The sequence below is a fragment of the Conger conger genome, chromosome 4 (genome assembly GCF_963514075.1).
Source record: "Conger conger chromosome 4, fConCon1.1, whole genome shotgun sequence".
NCBI classification, from domain to species: domain Eukaryota; kingdom Metazoa; phylum Chordata; class Actinopteri; order Anguilliformes; family Congridae; genus Conger; species Conger conger.
The window spans coordinates 48,662,218-48,685,264 of record NC_083763.1 but is presented as its reverse complement, the minus strand read 5'-3'; the positions used below and the strand labels follow the sequence as shown (position 1 = coordinate 48,685,264).

Genomic DNA, 23,047 nt, shown 5'->3' with positions numbered 1-23,047 from the left:
TGATGTTGCCATGTATTGTAGGTATTAAATATTAAAATCCTTCACTCTGAAGGATTATTGTGAAAGGTACTTTTTACTGTAAATACAATCCATTATTTAGATTATTATTCTTAATTCTTTCTCACTTATACAGTATATACCTTCAGTCTCACATTTTAGTTGTGCCTAGGCAGTATTTCATAAGTTTTATTTCATCAGCAAAAAAAGTTTATAATATTCTGGTAGGAAAAAGCCTTGGATCACATGACAATTTGCCTGCCTTTGCAGTGGTTTTATTTGGCATAATCTTCATGTTGCTGCATTAACAGTCATTAGACATTCTAAACTTTTAAAAAAAACATTCACAGCTTTCAAACACACAGGTCACATAAAAAGAAAATCTGCATTCTCATAGGAAAAATGCCTTTTAAGAAAATGGGGGGGGGGGGGGGGGGTTGTCCGTTTTAGCTTCATTCATTTAATTCCTCCTCCTCATCGTCAAATGTTTCGTCTCCGTCGTTAGCGGTGGCCTCCTGGTATTGCTGGTACTCCGACACCAGGTCGTTCATGTTGCTCTCGGCCTCTGTGAACTCCATCTCGTCCATGCCCTCCCCGGTGAACCAGTGCAGGAATGCCTTGCGGCGGAACATGGCGGCGAACTGCTCGGAAATGCGCTTGAACAGCTCCTGGATGGCCGTGCTGTTGCCGATGAAGGTGGAGGCCATTTTGAGCCCCCTGGGCGGGATGTCGCACACGGCCACCTTGACGTTGTTGGGGATCCACTCCACGAAGTAGCTGCTGTTCTTATTCTGGATGGCCAGCATCTGCTCGTCCACCTCCTTCATGGACATGGGCCCGCGGAAAACGGTGGCCACCGTCAGGTACCGCCCGTGTCTCGGGTCGCAGGCGGCCATCATGTTCTTGGCGTCGAACATCTGCTGGGTGAGCTCGGGCACCGTGAGGGCGCGGTACTGCTGGCTCCCCCGGGCCGTCAGGGGGGCGAAGCCGGGCATGAAGAAGTGCAGGCGGGGGAAGGGCACCATGTTGACGGCCAGCTTGCGCAGGTCGGCGTTGAGCTGGCCGGGGAAGCGAAGCGAGGTGGTCACTCCGCTCATGGTGGACGACACCAGATGGTTGAGGTCCCCGTAGGTGGGGGTGGTGAGCTTGAGGGTGCGGAAGCAGATGTCGTAGAGCGCTTCGTTGTCGATGCAGTAGGTCTCGTCCGTGTTCTCCACCAGCTGGTGCACGGACAGCGTGGCGTTGTAGGGCTCCACCACCGTGTCCGACACCTTCGGGGAGGGCATGACGCTGAAGGTGTTCATGATGCGGTCGGGGTACTCTTCGCGGATTTTGCTGATGAGGAGGGTGCCCATGCCGGACCCCGTGCCCCCGCCCAGGGAGTGGGTGAGCTGGAAGCCCTGCAGGCAGTCGCAGTGTTCGCACTCTTTCCTCACCACGTCCAGCACTGAGTCCACCAGCTCTGCCCCCTCTGTGTAGTGGCCTTTGGCCCAGTTGTTCCCTGCACCTGTCTGTCCTGCGAAGCATCAAAACCGAAAGGAAAGGAATTTAATACCTCCGCCCACACCTTCGCATTTCCACCCCACCCGCGGCAGCTGGAGACCATTCGTCATGTCCAGCTGAAGTCTGGTGTTGAAGTGAAGTCATGTAATGGTTGTCAGATTAAGCCCTCGATAGGAGAATTAATTTAATCGAGGAAATCTTATCTCTCTTAATGTATTTCAGTATTTCAAGTAAGCTTAGGTATGTAACTTAATTCAGTGCGTAAGAATCTTTCCTCCGTATTTGTTAAAAGACAACTTTTTGGTTTGTCATCACCCTGACACTGGTGTGTAGCCTACAATAAATGCAAAATTTTGATAGGACTGTGAACTGATGCTGTAAAAGGACAGTACTTACCAAAGATAAAGTTATCAGGTCTGAAGAGCTGGCCAAATGGACCAGAGCGGACGCTATCCATAGTACCAGGCTCCAGATCCACCAGAACCGCCCGTGGGACATACTTGTGGGCTAGCACATAACAGAACACCGCACTATTATTCATACACCCAGAACATTAGGACCAGACAAAGTACAGAATAAGACTGCACAGACAGAAGAAAAAACAGTAGGCAAATCAATTCCAACCCATTAAACTTTTACAAAGGACTATATCTGAATTGCGCTATATTTAATTTAATTTTCATCAAGGAGGAGGTCATTATGCAAATAGGGGAGGAGAGAATTGGGTTACAAGGAAGTTGATTCATACACTGACACACCAACTTACAGGATGCCTCGTTGTAATACACATTAATTCTCTCGAGTTGAAGGGCTGAGTCACCGACATAATTTCCTGCAGGATCAATGCCGTGTTCATCGCTGATAACTTCCCAAAACTTCAGGAGAACACAAGAATAGCATGGAACATCGTCACAGTTCTTCGACGTGAATTTGGACACAGTTAAAAGCAGCCTATATGATAAAGGTTTTGGGGAATTAATGATTCATCGGCTGCCCGCTCTAAGAATAGACAAGTGAAACGTACAGCTGCTAAAAATTCCTGGGATACTCATACTAAGCTGCATGCAGTTTTGCCACTCCCTAAAGAAACTCAGAGAACCGTTACACAGCCTTACAATAAATTAATAGGCTATGGTCGATTTTTGATTGTTGTCAGTCAAAATATTAAATGATTATCAATAATTTAACTTATATGTAAGTCTACTACTACTTGGAACTAATGAAAGTAGACTCTTATTTACTGAAACATATATGTACATAAATACATCAGTTTAAACTATTAGAGCTAAATGTATATAATTAAATAGCAATAGCAACTCTGCTGTTTGTATTCTAAATGATATACCCCAGGTTACATTTATCCTAGTAAAACAAAAATGGTCCGCATATGATTAAAAGATATGCTAACAAAGAAACAATCAAAGAAACTTTCAAATTAATTAAGCAAAAAACAAAACTTGCCTTTGTTCCGATTTGATTGCCACATTGTCCCGCTTGTATGTGAACTATTTCCCTCATCTTTCTTTGCGTGTCGCTGACCAAGTCCAATAATACAACTGAAAAAGTGTAAATTCGTGAGATGTGCCTTAAATGATAGCAGGACCGCTTAATTCTTGTGCTCCCCGGTTCAACGGAGTCTCCACACCCCGAAAGAGTGGGCCGAACCTACAAATGACTGACAAGCCATCTGTGCAATCAGCTGCCAGAAGTCCACGGCTACGTCTGTCGGAATTTTTTCTAAATTTCCGCCTCTGCATGCGATAGGCAGAAAGAGACAATAGATATGAATAGAAGTTGATTATGTTTGATCAAGTGGATTATAGCTATATTTGCATAGAGCCTGAGTAGGATCTTTCTTTTTTCATTATTAATCTGATATGTCCTATGGGGTCTGGCTTATCTGGCCCCTGAAGAATAATAGTTTAGGTCACTACAAATTAATAGCAGTAACACAGAACACAATTGTGAGGTTTAAAGAATGCTGCTACACCTTTGATAATTCAGCTCCAGTTTCCAGTGTCAATGCTAATATATATTTGTATAGACTTTTTGGATATTATGCAATGGCAATTCTTAAGACACTACTTTGTGTAATTTTTTGCAATGTTCATTTACTTTAGAATAGTTGTAATTATGGTGTATATACCCATGTAGTTATTGTCTATAGGTGTATCAAAAAACAATGTGCAATGTCAAATGTCAAATGAATGCAAGAGAGCAAGCTCTCCCTTTTCTTGGTTTCTCTCAAATAGAAACATAAAACCAAAATACAGCATGTTTAGGGCAGAATAGCAGTCTCCCCTTGTGATTAGAATACCATCCCATATATCAGATTATTAGTTTATAGGTAGATTTTTCTGCCACATCAGGACATGGTTCATTCTGCTTTCACCCACAATGTCACTGGGAATAAAAAATAAAATAAATAAAAAGAAGCTGTACACAGCCACTATTCCCTTGTTGTGCATTCAGGCCAGTTCTTCAGGGGAGATTTTAGTAGCTAGCCACCAAGTATCGCCTATCAGTAGATGATTAGGAGATTAGGGTGATCAGCCACCGAGCACTAAAAATAATTTATTTGTCGGAAGTGCATTATGAGTTTAAGATGGGATTCTAGGGACAGTACGATTCGACTCTTCTGTTTTAATGGTGAATGTAATACCATCTGCTGAGGGCCAAAAAAGAATATCAGATCTGGGAAGCAATCCAGTAAAAGGTCACAAGGGAGATAGACCTGCTTGGTTAACAAACTTTATTCAGATATATGGCTCAGCACACTACACGGGTGTGTACTGGGAATGGAAAATGCATTCCATTGTGATGTTAATAACATCAAAGTAAATGCAGGTGCAGAAACATTCACATTTTTCTCAAGCCAGCATTACCCTTAAGAGAGTTTACAGGCCTTATGTGACCTAATATTAAACTCTTTTATGGTCAAATGTTCAGGTTTTGCCAAATGCTCTGCAAAAACACCAAATACAACTGTGCAGTCAGGCCAGTACAAACATCCTTCCCAGACAATTCCTGATTTATACCAGTACATCGCCCCCACCAACCACTGTTTTTTAAAAATATGACATAATTGGACAATAACTCCTGTTCGGATAGCATAAAAACCTAGTCAAATGTCTTTATTTACAATAAAACTAAGTGGATCACTTCTCAGTTGGGAATGTATAACACTTTAAAATAGCACTTAAAAAGGACACCTCCATAACACTGACATGACACTATTGTCACATCACAACACTGACATGCATATATAATCTTGCAGCTCTATTCACATTTTATAAATGGCTGTTTGAGGTTTGTTCAAGGTTTTAAGTTTAACATTAAAATGTCTTACTTAGGGAGACGGTACACAACGTTCATTGGCAGGCAGTATTACTTCACGTGGTCCATGGTGGTTAGGAGTCAGAGAAGCAAGTTGGTTTGGGCCAGCAGGCACAGTGCTAGGCCGCACTAGTACTCATCTTCTTCAATATACTGTCGCACGTAGGAAGAGCCACACAGAAGCATATGGCCTGCTACACGTGCCACTTGTGTCCAGCATCGCAATAACCACCTGGAACAGATACAGCCATAAAACTGCACATCATAGCAGGAATATTTTTTTAAATTAGCACCACAATGTATGTTTGCATAAAATACATTGCCTCTAAAATGTTCCTCTGTATTGTATTCGCCGACCTACGGTGTAGGCGGAACCAAAGAGCAGATGTGACTGGTGCTAAACCTATTTGCATACATTTTGTGTAATTCTCATTGGCTGACTACAGCCAATGAGGGTAATCGACAGACAGGGAGCATATAAAGTAGATATTTTGTATCTGGGCGCCCCTGCACCTCTTAATGGTAATGCGGTCCCTGACATCACTGCAGAACTAAAATTGTTTTTAACATTGCCACTGCAGGGAGACTTATGAATCCTTAGTAAATGATAAATGGTTGGCATTTATATAGCGCCTTTATCCAAAGCTCTGTGCAATGAATGCTTCTCATTCATCCATTCATACACACACACCAACAGCGATTGGCTGCCATGCAAGGCACCAACCAGCTCATCAGGAGCATTAGGGGGTTCGGCATCTTGCTCAGGGCCACTTCAACACACCCAGAGCGGGATCGAACCTGCAACCCTCCAACTGCTCTTACTGCCTGAGCCAATGTCGCCCCTTTGTAATGAGAGCAAACGTGTGCACAATCTAGATTTAAATTATGTGATGGATCTTGTGGTGCACACCTGGTCTGTTTCAGGATGTTGTGCCAACTCCTGGTCTTAACTATTCAATTGACTCAATCATATCTTATCTGACATGCATGAGTACCGGCTACAGCTGCAGACTGCAAGTGTATCCTAATGATTTTACTGTGCTCAAGTACAGGCTTGAATTTATAGAGCTGTCAGCAAATTAAAAACAAGGCAGTTGGTTGGAACAAAAACCAGAACGCAGAGTTGTGCACCCCTGTGATAGACCCACCAGTCCGTTTAATGCAGAGAGCAGCAAACTACTCACTTCAGAATGTGCTTGGCCCGCATGCACTTTATATCATATGACAGGGTGTAGATCTCATACAGCGTAGCTCGAATGGTCAAGCAGCCGATGAAATCCCTCGGGTCCAGCTTGTACAGGTCAAAGCTCAGATAGGCGATTCCACTTCTTTTGGGGCGTCTGAAACTTGGGTTTGCCTATGATTTTGGGGGTGGGGTTAGTATCCTGAATGCATGAGCTTCCTGTTTGCATGTTCTGGTGCAGATTTTAAAGAAACAGGGTATAGATATGACTGAGTACACATCACTGGCATCACATAAGACTAGGGTTGTTTTCTTACCATCCCCAGACTAAACATTAAATGTTAAATGTTACAGTTTTGACCTCTTGTGGTGGGATCAGGAATGACAGTACAGTACATACAGAGTCTTCTCCTAGTCATGTATGTAACAAAAGCACGCTGCTGAAAATTCCATCTTAAACCAAGCTAAACTAGTCAAGCTAGCTGAAGATGCATTTTTGACACTTTTGGCTGTTCCCCAGCGGACCAGTCTATATAGACACCTTGTCCTCCAGTTGTCCACCAGCTTACTCTACCAGCTTAAGATGCTTTGGCCAGCTTTGACCAGCTAGAGACCTTACTTGACCAGCCATAGACCAGCACAACTTAAACCAGCTTAGAATCCCAGCAGGTTTTAGCTGGAACACAAATATCAGCCAGCCACTGGAACATTTATACTTTAACGGTTAATTAAGAGCATTATTATCAGTCACACGTTAGTGCTGATCATCAGAAAAGGTTCATTCTTTAAAATAGCTGAACAGTATGACAGAAGGAAATTTGAAGGGCACAATTAATTGAGGTAGTCTGAAGTATATTTGAGTGTACTGCTACCTGGCTTTGTGTCCACATTTGTCCTTTCTCCAGCACCATGAGCCGAGAGTTAGCAGGAAGGGACTGGAAGAAGGCCTCAGTGTCCACTAGTGTACCATCCTCCTCAAGCACTAGTGTTAGAAATTGGCACACCAGCAGCAAGCTGTTCGCTGCCTTAAAAGGGGAGACAGGGCACTGTCAGAGAATGCACCGCTGACCAAAGATATGGGATTTTAATGATGGTTTAACACACTCTGTGACATGGGTGTGACCCCAGTCCTAGAGTAACACAGTGTTGGCTTCGGTTGTTCTCAAAGGATTTATTAAAGCAGTTAATTACACTTAACTCACCTCATCTGTCTAAAAGTTAATGAATAGATAATATTTTAATGGGAAAACAAGGGTTGAGGTCCCTTCTACACCAGGAAAATGTAAAGAATGAGTACAGGTAATTAAGAGCAAAAGGCCAAAATGATCTGCACAATAAATGATGTAGAAATCTATTTGAAAAGATTCCTTGATTTTCTTTGGAACAAAGCAAAGTGGAGGCCATAAAGTGCGGAATTAAGAAAACAAACTATGTTTTGTAACAGTTAAGCACTGATGCAGACGTACCACCCTCTGTGCTGAAATGCCTTATTTTGCAACCAGAAGATATTTTAAGACTTTAAGCTTTAGCAGTTCGTTTCCATAGCAACTCTGCAATTAGGAAATTATATCCAAAATATGCACATTCCAATCAAGCAGACCAGACCCCGACCTTTTCCAGAAGCTCGTCCAGTGAGGTGGCCATCACAGCCCTCCTCTTGCTGCAGTTATGGGTGCAGACTTTAAATGGACGGGGCTGACGTGCAGGTAGTATTTTTCTTGTTAGTGACATACCAACTGAGGATACTGACCTTAAGGGGGGATAAAGACCAAAACATTATTTTAAATAAATAAAAATAAATAGTCCTCAGATGTTACAAAAGTGTCAAAACGAACAACGATTTAACTTCATATGGCAAGAGAGAACGCATGTCGAATCTCCGGGCCGAGAAAGGTTCATTCCGTCCAATCACTATACCTGTTGATTTCACCAATTAGTTCCATCCTCTCTGGTTGAAGGTGTGCTCATTAGTGAAATCAGCTGGTGTAGTGACAGATTGAAACGAAAACCTGCATACGCTTGGCCCTCCATGGTACATGATTGGGCACTAGTACTAACGCTTGTAACGAGCTAAACGGATCACTCGTGATTAATGTACTGTAGTTTAATCGGTATATATAAGTGCAGAGTAATTTTATTTGTCAGACAAAGATATACTTAGGCCTACTCATCATACAAATCAAATAAAAAAAAACAAAATCAACCAACAATCATCGCTTCAAGCTACATCGCGCGCAGCGGTAGAATTAAATTTTGTCCGTAGCTTACAGGTAGCACGTCAAAGGCCAATTTCTTAAAAATGAAAAATACTTGCATTCACATTAGAATACTTTCAGGCAACTCACCTCATAACAGATACTGGGACCAGGGATTTCGCATACTCCATAGCTGATTTGGGCTAATCGACATTCATCCGAGGGAAATTCTCAAAGCAGCGAACAAAACTGCGGCAAAAAGTATAGGCTATTCAATAGGAGACCTTTACAAGCGAGTGAGGTGTTGCTGTTCTAATTTGCAACAGCGCTATAATGTGGCAGGCCCGGATAGCAGGCGTGTTAAGAAATTATTTTTTCGCAACATTACTATCACACGATTGGTCGTTTGTCGGTGACGAGAAACAAGTTTAGGTAGGGGTGCGTGTGCGTGTGATGGAGAAACCTAGGGTGCGTCCCATTATTTTTCACTCCACCCTCCTTTACTCCACTTCCCACTACCACTCTTTCACTCCAGCGGAGGTATGGGGAGTAAAGGAGTGGATTTTACAAGTGGAGCAAAGGAGCAAACGAGGGGGAGTGAAGAAAATCTGGATAAGCTTATCGGCTTCTCCGTCATCAAAGTAGACATTCTGTGTTGATGAAATAGCCAAATCATAAACTTTAAGCTCCCAAAACCAATTACAGATCACGTGGTCAGTTAATTTAAAGCTACAAAATAGCATTTACGTTTCAAGCACAAGTTGCATAGTAGGATCCAGTAGCCTGTAAAACACGAACCTCACTTTTCAGTAACGCAATTTCTCAATAAGTAAATACATTCGAAGCACCTTCAGATTGCCACCTGCTAGTAAAAACATGGAGAGAATTTATTCCAGAAGAAACTTTATAATTCATATAATTTGTTATTTAGCTGAGGCTTTTCTCCAAAGTGACTTACAGTTCATTAGACGTTCCCCCCGGAGCAATGCAAACCCCCCTGGTTTAAGAAGGTAATATAATTTTAATAATATTAATTATTTTTCTGATTACTATTTCACAATTAAAACATTTTATTGACCAATATAATTTCACCAAATCAGTCATTGAAAAAACAGATTTTAAGTTATGTAGCCTACACTCACTCAGCACTTGATTAGGTAGACCATACACCAGTTTGTTAATGCAAATATTTAAAAAATAAAAAAACATCCAGTGAGGGCCAGACTTGTCAAAGCTCACAGGAAGGTCACAGTAATGCAAATAAACACACATTACAACTGTGGTATGCAGAAGATCATCTCTAAACACACAAGGCGTCAAACCACTAAGTGGCTACAGCAGCAAGTCAAAAAGAAAAAGGCTAATAAATACCTAATATAGTGCTCACTGAGTGTATGTATATATAATATCCATCCATCCATCCATTATCTGAACCCGCTTATCCCGAACAGGGTCGTAGGGGGGCTGGAGCCTATCCCAGCATACATTGGGCGAAAGGCAGGAATACACCCTGGACAGGTCGCCAGTCCATCGCAGTATATATAATATAATATATATAATATAATATAGTATTATTATAATTTATTGACTTCTTTTTTAAATAATTTGTAGTCAATATTATTGCAACCTTGCCCATAATGTTGAGTTCCCATGGCAGAAGTAGCCACAGCTCAATAAAAACAATCCCATACTTTGGAGTGCCTTTTTTATCATGCACATTTGTAAGGAATTTCAATATTATAAAAGTTATGGTAATTATTGGCTGCTGGTGGAATGTGTGTTAACTGGTGTAAGTAACACAACAAGCAATGGAACAAAATAATTTTTGTTATGTTTTTCAATACTGCAGTTTAGTCAGTTTTAAGCAGTAGATGGACTGCATTTATGTTACTTATTTTCGAAACACTTATTTCCAAAGTAATTTACAATCGATCACTCTCATTCATCCATTCACACATATACACACACAGCTTATAGAGAGCAATTGGCCATCAAGTGTCTTGCTCATAGGGAGCAATTGGGTGCTGGGTGTCTCTGTGACAAAAATCGACCCACTCGGGGCAGGGATCAAGCCACCAACTCTCCGACTACCAGGCGGCCGCACTCCACACTTACTTACTTTCTGAGCTAACGTCACCCAATATTATTGGTTCTGTAATACAAAATGCTCTTGCAAACATAAAAGTTGGAGTTTCAAAAGTATACTCTCAATTTATATTTCATGGAATAACACCCGATAATCTTAAAACATTTCAAACATGAAACCCTTCATGAAGACAAGGCATTATGATCAGTACAAATTATATTATATGAATGGTAAATGGTTGGCATTTATATAGCGCCTTTATCCAATGTGATTGTATGTGATTGATTTGCACTTTGTTGTACGTCGCTCTGGATAAGAGCGTCTGCCACGTAATGTAATAATGTAAAAAAGGCTGTACTTCTCATTCACACACATGGTGATTGGCTGCCATGCAAGGCACCAACCAGCTCGTCAGGAGCAATTGGGGGTTAGATGTCTTGCTCAGGGACAATTTGACACACCCAGGGCAGGAATCAAACCGGCAACCCTCCGACTGCCAGACGACTGCTCTTACCTCCTGAGCAATGATATGGTGCGGATGATATGGATCAATGCTTTGATCCATATCATCTGAGAAATTATTAGAGATACCAATTACCTAAAATCGCTTCATGGATTCAGCAACTGAAGCTCATTCACGTATTTTCACACAAATGGCTGATTTTTCTTGCAGTTGTGAGACAGCCACTTGATGCCTTTAATTCATTCATTCATTCAGGTTACAGTTCCATCTATGTCTCTCGCACTCTCAGCTCATTATTCGAAGGTCGGAGCTATTTGATACATTGAAAACTGACACCCCTACCTTAAATTCACCATCCGCTCAATAGTTGGCGCTGCACATTTAGAGCTAGGTCAATATTTTGTAGAAGTTTATTAGAGGAAGTATGACGCGACAGGGGTTGCTCTAATGGCCAATCGCCAACCTATCATACAACCGTGGGTTTCTTTCTGCCCAATCGTAGATGATAGTAATCAGAGGGGGCGAGATTACGGTTTCATACTGCACCGTCAGTTTGCCGGAGCATACAGTCTATGGTTAAAGCTATTTCAAAAGCAGGCTAGAGAACTTTTTAACTCTGACCTCATTGGCATGGCTGTCACTTTTTCCATGATTTCTCGGTGGCGTTTTGTGAGATCTGCCAGGTGAAAATGACCTTATATTTGGAATGCACACGTAAAGACTATACGGTGGATATTCGTGTTAATTGAGTACTTAGCTAGCCAATTGTAAACGCATGTGATGTCGAAACGGAATGATTAACCGGTGCTGTTTCGGGTTCTGCATAGGGAGTTCTGCATGGCTTTCCTAAAATGACATCAACGATAAGCAAGCTCGTTACTAGCCAACTAACTTTCACTATGGAAAATAATCTATTGCTAGCTGGTAGTGTGCTTGGTAGAAGGTTGCCGGGGAATTGTTCAGTTAACATTAGCTCTTGTAGCAGCCAGTACGCTAGCTTGAGAGTTCTCAACAGTTAGACTCACCAGCCAACTTATGAGTAGTAGTTAACGTAAAATCAGTAACTAGCTAACTAGAATAATCTGTGCTGTTCATTTTACTAATTGAACATAACTTCATAAAGTAACGTAGCGTCGTACTTTCAGGTGTCTTGCTAGCTAGCTACAAACCCAGTCGAGGGCTTTGCCTCTTTTCTGTGTGCAAATGATCGTGACCTTTGGCACAGTTAGATTTCAGGGCTAACATGCAGGACATTCGTTACAAACGAATACTAATTTGACAGCAGTTATGGAACGTTTATATTCAATAAAGTATAACTTTAGTAGTTGATTAGAAAATTACGTTCTTAACGTTTAGTTTTATACCTTTATTTAAGCGAGTAGGCCAACTGCAAACTTGGTTTTTATAGTATTACTATAATAATGATTATAGCCTGTTTGTGTATTTATTTGGTTCCTCCCAGTATTGAGTTTTAAAGGTACAATAGGTAATTTCGGACTTCGGTCAAGAGAGGAATAGCAGCAACAAATACCTTCAAACCACAACACTGTTTATCCCTCCCCCTTCTCTGTAAACGCGCTGACGTTGAAATCCATTGGCAGTGGCAATTAGAACCAATTTTCAACTCAATGAGCTTGAAATATTGTACAGTTATACAGTGTTTAGGTACAGAGTGTCGGCCGTCAACTATATGAATTTAATGACTATAAACACAGGCAGAGGTTGAGTCAACATGTCCGCGAGACTTTTTCAATGGTAGGTAGGGATTTACCTATCATATTTTTGGTCTTGTAACAATATATTCTTTTTAACAATCTTACCTATTGTACCTTTAACTTTAAATAGAATTGGCCAGGTGTACAGATTGTGTCTAATCTGTACACCTTTGCTTGTGGTGTGCTTGGCAATAGGATTTGCCCTGAAATCTTAAGTCGCAGGTGTTCAGATTGTTACATTCATTATATTCATTCCATTCAGGTAACATTTTTGTTTTTGTTTTCTGTGAATAGACTGCTGCAAGGGTTACGGTTCCCTGTTCTCCAACTGCACACAACTGGGTCAGTGATGGGGGTGACTGTGGAAGACTTCAACCATGCCAAGGCCCAGCTTGGTGCTCTGAAGAAGGACCCAGGCAATGAGGTCAAGCTGAAGATATATGCCCTCTTCAAACAGGTGAGACCATCCTGCTGTATATTGGCCCATACAATCAATCCAGTGTTGAAACCAGGTAAGAGTTTGACTGAGTGAGATTTGTCCACAGTCTCTAAACTTCACAAGGATGTCAAAGGCTAGAAGCAAATTGAAATTATTCTGGGTTATGCATTGTTCTTAAGCTTTTCCATCTCCCGTTTTCCTTATTTTTCTTTTGGACTTTGTCTCCTCCCATGCCCCTTTTCTGTGTTTCTGTCCAGGCTTCTGTGGGTCCTTGTTACACCCCCAAACCAGGCATGCTGGACTTTGTGAACAAGGCCAAGTGGGATGCGTGGAAGTCTCTTGGAGATGTGTCACAGGTACAACTACAATGCTGGCTGCAGAAATCTTAATTAGTAGTGAGCAGTCAAAGGTTCTGTGTATAATTGCATTGTTTTGGCTCCCAAAGTACCACAGGTAACTGCATCAGATAAAAAAAGGCTGATTTTAAATGTGCCACAGGTGATTTTTGCAATACAATTTACGGCCACACACACACACACACGGGAGGCTGTGTGTGGACATACCTATGCACTGTTAATGAAGCATGTTTGCTGGTTACACGCGTTGCTCCCATGGGCTGTGTGTTCTGGCAATAATATTAAAATATTAGTATTCAATCATGATCTAATATGCAAGCAGTTGATTCCTTACTGCTTATTGTATGTTGCTACTTAGTGCTATCTACTGAATTTGCATTTTTGCCATTTTAGAAGATTCCTTACTGCATTTTAGAGAGAGTAATACGCATAAACAAATTGCATGACAGGATTTTCATGTAGTCATTTCTTTATGTACATACTTAATATTCTTACCGAATCTATACATTTATAATGTACAAGTAAATGTAAACTGGCAGTATTTCAAATGTGTTTTTGACCCAGGTCTGCTGAAGCTACAGTAGTTTGTTTCTGTTTTACTCTCTCAGGACAAGGCCAGAGAGGACTACATCAATCTGATCTCGTCACTGGTAGAGGCGGAAGGGCCTGCCCAGGCTGTAGCTAAGCCTGCTGGGAGCAGTGCTGCATTTGAGACACTGCTGGTGACTACAGAAGACAACATCACCACCATCCGCCTCAATCGGCCAACAAAGAAGAATGCCATCACAGTCGGGGTGAGTCCATCTTGTCTGGACCTCTACATGGCCCTGACTGCAGTGTTTACTCTAAACACTTGTGTAACAATTGTTATTATCTTCATACCTTACTGTCTGTATAATGTATTTCTGTACATTATATAAAAAATGTACAGAAATACAAAATATTTTCAATGCTAAAGATGAGTAAGATTCAGTTCTGTACCAAATCAAATGCTTTCCAGGTAGTTGCAAAAAGTTAGTACTATTAAGATGGTTCTAAGTCTGGAAATACCTGATGTAAATACAATTGCATAATTGAGACTCTTTGAATGTATTACTGGCAGGGAACAAAGAAAACCTTATAGGTGTATATTGACTCCATTTCCTCCAGATGTACAACGAGATTATCAAGGCTTTGGAGCTTGCAGGAGAAGATGACTCTGTTATCACTGTGCTCACAGGTAACCAGCTTCTGTAACCGTCTCAATTTGTGTGAAAGTGAAAAATCCCCACATATGTCCAGCTCACTGAATCCTAGTAGTTTACAGTTTGTGCACATACAAGATTCATTTATATCATTTATGACCAGCTAATGAATGGATCAAGACTAGCAAATTATCCTGCCAAAAGCACACTTTGCTTATGAAATACTGTGGTCCACAAATATAAATTCTAGTTTTCTAGAAATTCAAATCTGTCAGCTTTGGACAGACTGTGTATAGACCTGGAATCTGGAAGTCTCATGACATCTTATTCTTATTTTGAAAAAGTGTTTCAAGCATCATAATCATATAACTTGTTTGACTCTACCTGCTTGACTATTCTCCAAGGTAGTGGAGATTTTTACTGCAGCGGCAACGATTTGAACAACTTCACAAAAATTCCAGAAGGTGGAATTGAGCAGATGGCCAAAGACTCTGGAGAGTTGCTTAGGTAGGCAATTGACCCAAATTATATGTACTGCATGTGTATATATTGTAAGCTCTATATGTCCATGTTAAACTGGTACATTGTCACCTTTTATAAAAGGGTATTCACATACATTTTGGTTTCACCATGTAGCAATTACAGAACTTACAAAATAACAAACATTGAAGAAATAGTCAAATCTTGGTTCTGTGTGATATCCGTCATCTCACAAATAATGATCATCAAAATTCATGATCAGTTTCATGTTTTATTGTAGGCTAAAATGGTTAAAGAATTGGGGTTGAGAAATCTAAGGGCATCTTGGAGCTGTGTATCAAGGTGGTCCCAAAGTAATTTTTAACACTACATACAGCCAATTACCAGAAGGCTAGATCATGTACTCAACAAGTTCAGAACAGAACACAACGCAACGCAACTTTAACGAGCATTTTTTTTTTTGTCTATATGCTGAATGTGAGTAAGTATTATCGTGCTGGTAGCATTAAACCTATTGAGTGATTGCCATTTCATTGCACACTCACTGAGCACTTTATTAGGAACACAGGTACGCTTCTTCAGAGTGATTGCAGGAGCAAAGTGTGGAGGCTAAAAGGAACTGCAAAAGTTCTGTGAAACATGGTTGTGGGGGTATTATGGTTTGAGCATGTATGGCTGCCACAGATACCGACTCGCTTGTCTGAAATGGGTGGACAATGTGTTGCCATTTCTAGATGGTGTCACGAAAATGTCCAAAATGCTCTTTAATAAAAGCTGACAAACTGCATGTTAACCGCATTTGAATTTTTTGATTACAAATCTAAAATTCTGATGAACAGAGCCAAAACGTAATGTATGAATGTGTATGTGTATTCAACCAAAGCCTATCTCTCTCCGATATCTCTCTGCATAGGGGGTTTGTGAAAGCCTTCATTGACTTCCCTAAACCTCTGATTGGTGTCATCAATGGACCAGCTGTTGGAGTGTCAGTCACACTCCTTGGACTCTTTGATGTGGTCTATGCAACAGAACGGGTAAAGTGTCATTTCTGGTGTCATTGTTTACATGGTATGCATTATCTAGTGGTGTTTGCTGGGCTGCTAATGTTAAATTTAATGTTGTATATAATGCAGTGCAGTAACGCCCTTGTGTAGCCATTGATTTCCTTCACTAAACTGCAATATAATTTAAAAAATATATTTTACATTGTGTCATATTCATGTGATAATAAGGGGTGTGATGGTTCGCTAAGGTAGGGCCTGTGATGCATTTCTGTCCAAACTAAATTAGAAAATTCAAACCGTGTACAGCTGACAGTGTATTTATATCGTTTTAAAAGGCCACACCTTTTCAGCTTCCTAACTGTTGAAATAAATGCTATTGCTCTAAACTTGCCTACATTTTAACCCATATCTTGTATGATGTTATGCTATTACTGTTAGCAGTAGAGTGCTGCAAGAGGGCTTAGACCTCTGTTTCAATTCCTCTCTTTCTGGGTTCACTTCTCAGGCGACATTCCATACCCCATTCAGCCAGCTGGGTCAAAGCCCAGAGGGCTGCTCCTCCTACACCTTTCCTAAAATGATGGGCGCAGCTAAGGTGAGAACAGCATCCCCTTATTCTCCACCTGCAAGCCTTCTAAGGCACAGTAATCGCCATATTGAGTGAGGCGCACACATTTAATGATACAAAGTACTGGTCCGAGTGGGCTATTAACTTATTACTTTAGCCCGGCGCTACTGAACTCTGCTTCCTGTGGGCCGCAGTGTCTGCAGGCATTTGCTTCAACTGTGCGCTACACCACCTGCTTTAACTCATTAGCTTATCCGAACCAAGCAGGTGAAATAATTAGTGAAACCAGGTGGTGTAGTGTATAATAATAATAATAATAATAATAATAATAATAATAATAATAATAATAATAATAGTAGTAGTGGCGGCACGGATGGTGCAGTGGGTAGCACTGCCGCCTCACAGCAAGGAGGTCCTGGGTTCGAATCCCTGTCGGCCGGGGCCTCTCTGTGCGGAGTTTGCATGTTCTCCCCGTGTCTGCGTGGGTTTCCTCCGGGTACTCCGGTTTCCTCCCACAGTCCAAAGACATGCAGGTTAGGCTGATTGGAGAGTCTAAATTGCCCGTAGGCATGAGTGTGTGAGTGAATGGTGTGTGTGCCCTGTGATGGACTGGCGACCCTTCCAGGGTGTATTCCGGCCTTTCGCCCAATGTATGCTGGGATAGGCTCCAGCCCCCCTGCGACCCTGTTCAGGATAAGCGGGTTCAGATAATGGATGGATGGATAGTAATAGTAATAGCTTTATTTGTATAGCACCTTTTATGCAGACTGCAGCTCAGTGCTTAACAGGAAAAATACAAACCAAAAGGCAAAAACAGGAAAAGCACAGCAATCATAATCAGTTATAAAGGTTTAAAACATAGAAACATAGAAACAAGTATGCTAGGAACAAATGCCTGCAGACACTGCGGCTCACAGGACGTGGAGTTGAGTAGCACTGCTGCTTTAACCATTTAATGCCGATGTCCGGAAGCCAAACGTTGGCTGAGATAGCAACTGTGCTATGAAAATATGGAGTGGCTCCACCGAAATCCCAAAGCGGTTTGGCTAAGAAAGCTGAGAGAATTTAGTAGGGTTTTAATAGGGGCTCAAAACATTTTGATTGGTTGAAAGGTTATAAGGTCAAGAGTACCATGTGGCACTCTTAGAATTGTATGGTAGTTATGCGTGAGTGTCATATGGTACTCTTGGGACTGAAAGGATTCATTGAGATGAAGTAATTATCTGAGCCGGAGATTCTTTGTTTCCCAGGCCGGTGAGATGCTGCTTTTCAATAAGAAGCTGACGGCCAGTGAGGCCTGTCAGTGTGGCTTGGTCACAGAGGTCTTCCCTGACAGCAGCTTCCAGACTGAAGTGTGGACCAGACTCAAGACCTATGCCCAGCTGCCTCCAAACGTAAGCGTTTCCTTCTCTTCCTGTTAACATTGCAGGACGGTCTGAATACTGTTCAGGAATTATTCCCAATAAATGTATGAATAATTGTATGAGCATTTTTAAATGCCAGAATGGCCAGAAAAGTGTTCAGTATCCAGTGTATTTATTTATTTATTAACCATTATTTAACCAGGCAAGACCCTTGAGGTTAAAAACCTCTTTTGCAAGGGTTGGCCTAGCAAGAAGTTCAGAATTTGGCACATTAACAAAAAAAACAAAACAAAAAAAACCAAATGCTATAATTTAGCACATAAATTCTGGAACTATGACCCTTTTGGCTGCCAACCAGTATATGTAGACCTCTGTAAGGTTCTAACAGTTAGAATTTGGCTGCCTGTAGTTACCTACAGTCCTGAATGAGTAATGAGTAAAGACAATAAAACTTCTAAAACAAAGTTAGAAATATAATATTATCCACTAAAAATAATTATCAAGTATGTTTTCCGGAATATTCCGTGGTATTTTCCCAGGTAATTCCTATGCCATTGCTCCCCTCTCCCCAGTCTCTGGCACTGTCCAAGCAGCTTGTCCGTGGGGTGGAAAAGGAACGACTCCACGCGGTCAACGACCAGGAAGTGGAGAGGCTGGTGGAACGCTGGCTGTCTGACGAATGCATGAACGCCATCATGAGCTTCTTCCAAGGCAAAGCCAAACTGTGAGTCCAGCCTGAGGATGCCCAGGGAGTTCAACATCCTCCTCCGTCCTTTAGACTCTGCTACTCGGACGCATGCACTTTAACAGTCCGCAGTACTAACTAGAGTGAACTTGCTATCAAGTGCTGCAGTTTTTGTCCCTTTTAAAAAAAAAAAATGCCTTAATACTAAGGTGACATCCACCTTTATGCGCTGTAAAAGTCAGTTTAGGACTACCGGCGGTCATTCAGGAATGCCATGTTGTGTAACCTTGTGTTGATGTTCCATTATGTTGTCAGTTAAACGGGATGCCCATATTCCATATGATCTTGTCAAGCTTCACTTGAAATAGGAATATGTGTTTGGATTACTTCTTATGAAAACTGGATAGTGGTTGACCAAGATCACTGAAGTATGAGGCTTTTTATATTACGGTGGACCTTGTGTTTATTAGTAGTGCTTTAAATGGGGGGGGGGGAAACAAGTGCAGGAACTTGGGTCACCAGAGTGCAGTCGCAGATCAGTGGAGTTTGGGTTAAGCTGCTGACCGGTGGGGTTAGGGGGTCTTTGGGAGCTTAGGAGAAGTAGCAGAAGACTAGAATGACGAAGCAAAACTTTTGGAAAAAGTGACGGTACACATATATGAGGAGAAAATTTTATTCATAAAACTGATATGAATGAACACAGAAAACATCCTCAGTTTCCAACTTGTATTCAGAAATAGCCTTATTCCAAGTACTGTCATTTAAAGCTGACCCAACTCCCTATTTGGCATACAATAAAGTTGGGACTTTTGTATAGACTTATACAGGAAAGTGTATGCAGTATGTGAAGTAACACTTCAGTAGGAACTATTGGAACCTCCATCACATATTTTAACACTGTTTTTGATCATCTTGTGAAGTCACTTCTTTCTGTGAAATTGACGATTTAGGGTTAGAAGATGAATTTCAGATCCAAGATTAACTTTTCTACTTTTTATAAGCTGTATCTAATGTGACAAACGATTTTGTGATTTCTTTCTTATTTTATTTGTTTGATTTTTTTTGCATTTGCTTTTTCAGTGTAATTAAAATTTATTTTACAGTACAATACTGGTAATTGCGATGCATAGTAATGTTTTTCTTTAGTGATACCACTCAGTCTGTGCATGATTACACATACATCATTACTAATGTATGTGCCTTTTTGCTGAATTACCTTGTTTCTCCACAACAGTACATCAAGTAATGGGTAGCTAACTGTTCTGGAGGAACACTGAAACTGCTGTGTGTTCCTTCTCTGTCTGTCTTTTGTTTGTCTCTGAGGATATTGTTTGTCTTGAGTTTCTCTGCTGTGCTGTTAACACGTGAGAAAGACACAATATTTATTTAGTTCTTTACTTGGATGTAACATGTAACACACAATAAATGTGGTTTCACTGTATCTTGCCTGTTCAGAATCAATGCAGTAGATTGTTTCCTTCCCAGATACCGTATAACCAAATTTCAATGCACTGTGTGTTAGCTTTGTACACTAGGGGTGCCCAACTCTGGTCCTCGAGGGCCGGTCTGCTTACTGGTTTTTGTTCCAACCAATTGCCTTGTTTTTAATTTGCTGTCATCTCAGTAATTACTCTGGTTCAAGCCTGCACTTGAGCACAGTAAAATCATTAGGATACACTTGCTGTCTGCAGCTGTAGCCGGTGCTCATACACGTCAGATAAGATATAATTGAGTCAATTTAATAATTAAGACCAAAAGTTGGTACAATGTCTTGAAACGGATCGGCCCTTGTTGCGCACCCCTAATGTGCGCACCCCTAATGTACACACCACAGGTCCCCCAACTGTGGAGGTTGGTGGGCTGGGATGGAGGGACAAGGGCACGTCATGCCACCCTTTGCTCTCAAGGCACTATTATGCAGCACTGATTCCACAGATTTACCTTCTTTTCTATCTAGCATTTCAGGTAAATGGCATCTTTGAGTGCTACATCAGTTGCACTTCATTCAGGGTTTTGCGCCTTCTCCTTCGTGGGTTCAGGCTGTGTGCTATCCAGTTCACCCTCATGCTCTGACTCAACTCTAGTTAACCCGGCCAGTGGGTGATTTAATGCCTGATGGCTCTCAGGTCTTGAATGCCCTGCCAACATTTTAGACTATTCTATTTCCTGAACGGTTTCATGTAGGTGTATTTGAATAAATTCTTATCTGCTGAGACAGGCATTCTTGGGTATGAGTTACCATTAGTACGACTATTATTAATTATGTTACTTTGAAACTTTCTTCCAAAATAGGGTGATAGAAACAAATTGAACACGGCTTGAGAAAGTAAGTTGAGAACTGCATTAAGTTTTTGTACATTTCTTTGTACATTCTTTTTTGTACATGTCATGAAAACCAGTGGTTAAACCAAATAGACATTCAGGATGCTTTTATACAAAGTATGGTGCACCAAAGATACATGGGCACTTTATTTGGTAGACCTGTACACCAGTTTGTTAATGCAAATATTTAATCAGCCAGTCACGTGGCAGCAACTAAAGGCATAAAAGCATCCAGACAAGGTTCAGCTGTTTTTCAGACCAAATGTCAGAATGGGGGATAAATGTGATCTAAGTGACTTTGACTGTGAAATTATTGTTGGTGCTGGACAGGGTGGTTTGAATATCTCGGAAACTGCTGATCTAAATGGTAAATGGTTGGCATTTATATAGCGCCTTTATCCAAAGCGCTGTACAATTGATGCTTCTCATTCACCCATTCATACACACGCTCACACACCGCCGGCGATTGGCTGCCATGCAAGGCAGGAGCATTTGGGGGTTCGGTGTCTTGCTCAGGGACACTTCGACACAGCCCGGGCGGGGGATCAAACCGGCAACCCTCCGACTGCCAGACGACTACTCTTACTGCCTGAGCCATGTCGCCCTGTGATCTCTGCGATTTTTGCACACAACAGTCCTAGAGTTTGCAGAAAATGGTGTGAAAAACATCTAGCAAGCAGCAGTTTGGCAGGCTTTTTACATTATCGATGAGAGATGTCAGAGGAGAAGAGACAGACTGATCAAAGCTGACAGGAAGGTGACAGTAGCGCAAATAACCACGCATTACGATAGTGGTATGCAGAGGAGTGTCTCTGAACATGCAACATGTTACACCTCTTAAGTGGATAGGGTTCAGCAGAAGACCAATAAGTCTATAAATAACCAATAACTAATAAATATCTAATAAATACCTCAGCGGAAATGCTTCAGTATCTACTGAAAGCAGCACAGCAAGCATCAGTATAAATTGCAGAATAGAAGCCCAATTTATATATTTGTATAAATTTAAATGTATATTGATATAAATGTATTGTAGTTACTCTACTCAAATAATCAAATAGGAGCTGTAATGAAATGCCATTGCTATCCAATAGAGGGCACAGTATACACAGTAAAAATGAATGCTGGAAGAGGTCTGTACACATTACAAGGGGACTGCTTGGATTACTGCCCTCTATCTGTGATACATTACATTCAATAATGCAAATATGGACTATTTAAGAAACTACTTTTTCGTGCTTCAATGTTATCGGCAGGCTTTTTATACTATCAGGATTCATGTTGACTCCATGTGTATTTGTCCCTCAGTTTCTCATGAGAGAAAAAAAGGAAGGATTGAGTTATAGAAGCACCATACTGATTCTTGAATAAATTAATTTTGAATGGGTCTTGACTTGATGTGAATGACTTTGATTTAAGCCCATTTCTGTAGTATTAGCTTATATTTGTAGTGGCACGCTTAAGAAACAATGAATGATTTAACAGAAAATGGTTATGCTCTCAGCACATTTAATCAATAAACATATAAGTTTGAACAAGTTTAAATTATTCATCACTACTGTGAAGAAACAACTGAACATGTGTGGTTAGCAGGTAACTATTTTATAGCATGTCAAAAACACTTATTTATTACAAATAAATTTAATAATGTGAAGTTTCTGAACTAAGATACTGGAAATTCATTGTTTGGGAATTGTGCCGCTAACATGGAACCACTCTTTGAAATTCATTACAACCTCAGTTGAGAAAACTGGGGGCGATAAAGAAAATAATTTTGCCTCATGAGTATTATTTACACCCTGCATACCGTAAAGTGCCTACTGCATTAAATAAATAAACTAATGGGCCAAAGGGAAATTGTTTAAATATTTTTTAAGAAAGTGTACATGTGTTGCTTCCTTCTCTTCAATATGTCTAATCTGAAAGTGTTTGTACAGTGTGACCTCCATGATTGGTGGCTCCCCGGGCAGAACAGTGCTGGCTACTGTAATGAACAACAACAGGAAGGAAGCTGGGGAGGATTGCGCTGTGGGATTCTGCAGGGAATACTAGGGGAGGAACCTCTAGTGCAGCGAGACACCATGATGACAGGGCTCTCAGACCGCCCCCACTCCTAGCATTCTTATAGTTACGGCTGTAAAATCCAGGTAACCTTGGAGGGAAATGT

At 41.1% G+C, this 23,047-nt stretch overlaps 3 protein-coding genes across 5 annotated transcripts; 1 reads left to right on the top strand and 2 right to left on the bottom strand.

Annotated features, from left to right (window-relative positions):
- Window positions 1–244: 244 nt before the first annotated feature.
- On the bottom strand, window positions 245–3,273 carry tubb6 (tubulin, beta 6 class V). Its single transcript, XM_061238382.1, has 4 exons — window positions 2,962–3,273; window positions 2,267–2,375; window positions 1,897–2,007; window positions 245–1,513 (listed from the first exon to the last, which is right to left on the bottom strand). The coding sequence occupies exons 1-4, from the start codon at window positions 3,016–3,018 to the stop codon at window positions 450–452; spliced, it is 1,341 nt and encodes a 446-aa protein (XP_061094366.1). The 5' UTR covers window positions 3,019–3,273; the 3' UTR covers window positions 245–449.
- Window positions 3,274–4,238: 965 nt separating this feature from the next.
- On the bottom strand, window positions 4,239–8,567 carry cidea (cell death inducing DFFA like effector a). Of its 3 annotated transcripts, none has more exons than XM_061238383.1 (5): window positions 8,365–8,567; window positions 7,631–7,769; window positions 6,889–7,044; window positions 6,021–6,193; window positions 4,239–5,068 (listed from the first exon to the last, which is right to left on the bottom strand). In XM_061238383.1, exons 1-5 carry the CDS (start codon window positions 8,403–8,405, stop codon window positions 4,966–4,968), a joined length of 612 nt encoding a protein of 203 aa, XP_061094367.1. In that variant the 5' UTR covers window positions 8,406–8,567; the 3' UTR covers window positions 4,239–4,965. The 3 variants fall into 3 exon arrangements, with proteins under 3 accessions (XP_061094367.1, XP_061094369.1, XP_061094370.1); XM_061238385.1 differs by having other exon boundaries at window positions 6,892–7,044; window positions 8,365–8,561; XM_061238386.1 differs by lacking the exon at window positions 8,365–8,567 and adding an exon at window positions 7,937–7,981.
- Window positions 8,568–11,291: 2,724 nt separating this feature from the next.
- On the top strand, window positions 11,292–19,999 carry eci2 (enoyl-CoA delta isomerase 2). Its single transcript, XM_061239359.1, has 10 exons — window positions 11,292–11,446; window positions 12,773–12,935; window positions 13,175–13,273; window positions 13,882–14,067; window positions 14,423–14,492; window positions 14,862–14,964; window positions 15,851–15,971; window positions 16,447–16,536; window positions 17,760–17,903; window positions 18,446–19,999. Exons 1-10 carry the CDS (start codon window positions 11,394–11,396, stop codon window positions 18,599–18,601), a joined length of 1,185 nt encoding a protein of 394 aa, XP_061095343.1. The 5' UTR covers window positions 11,292–11,393; the 3' UTR covers window positions 18,602–19,999.
- Window positions 20,000–23,047: the final 3,048 nt, after the last annotated feature.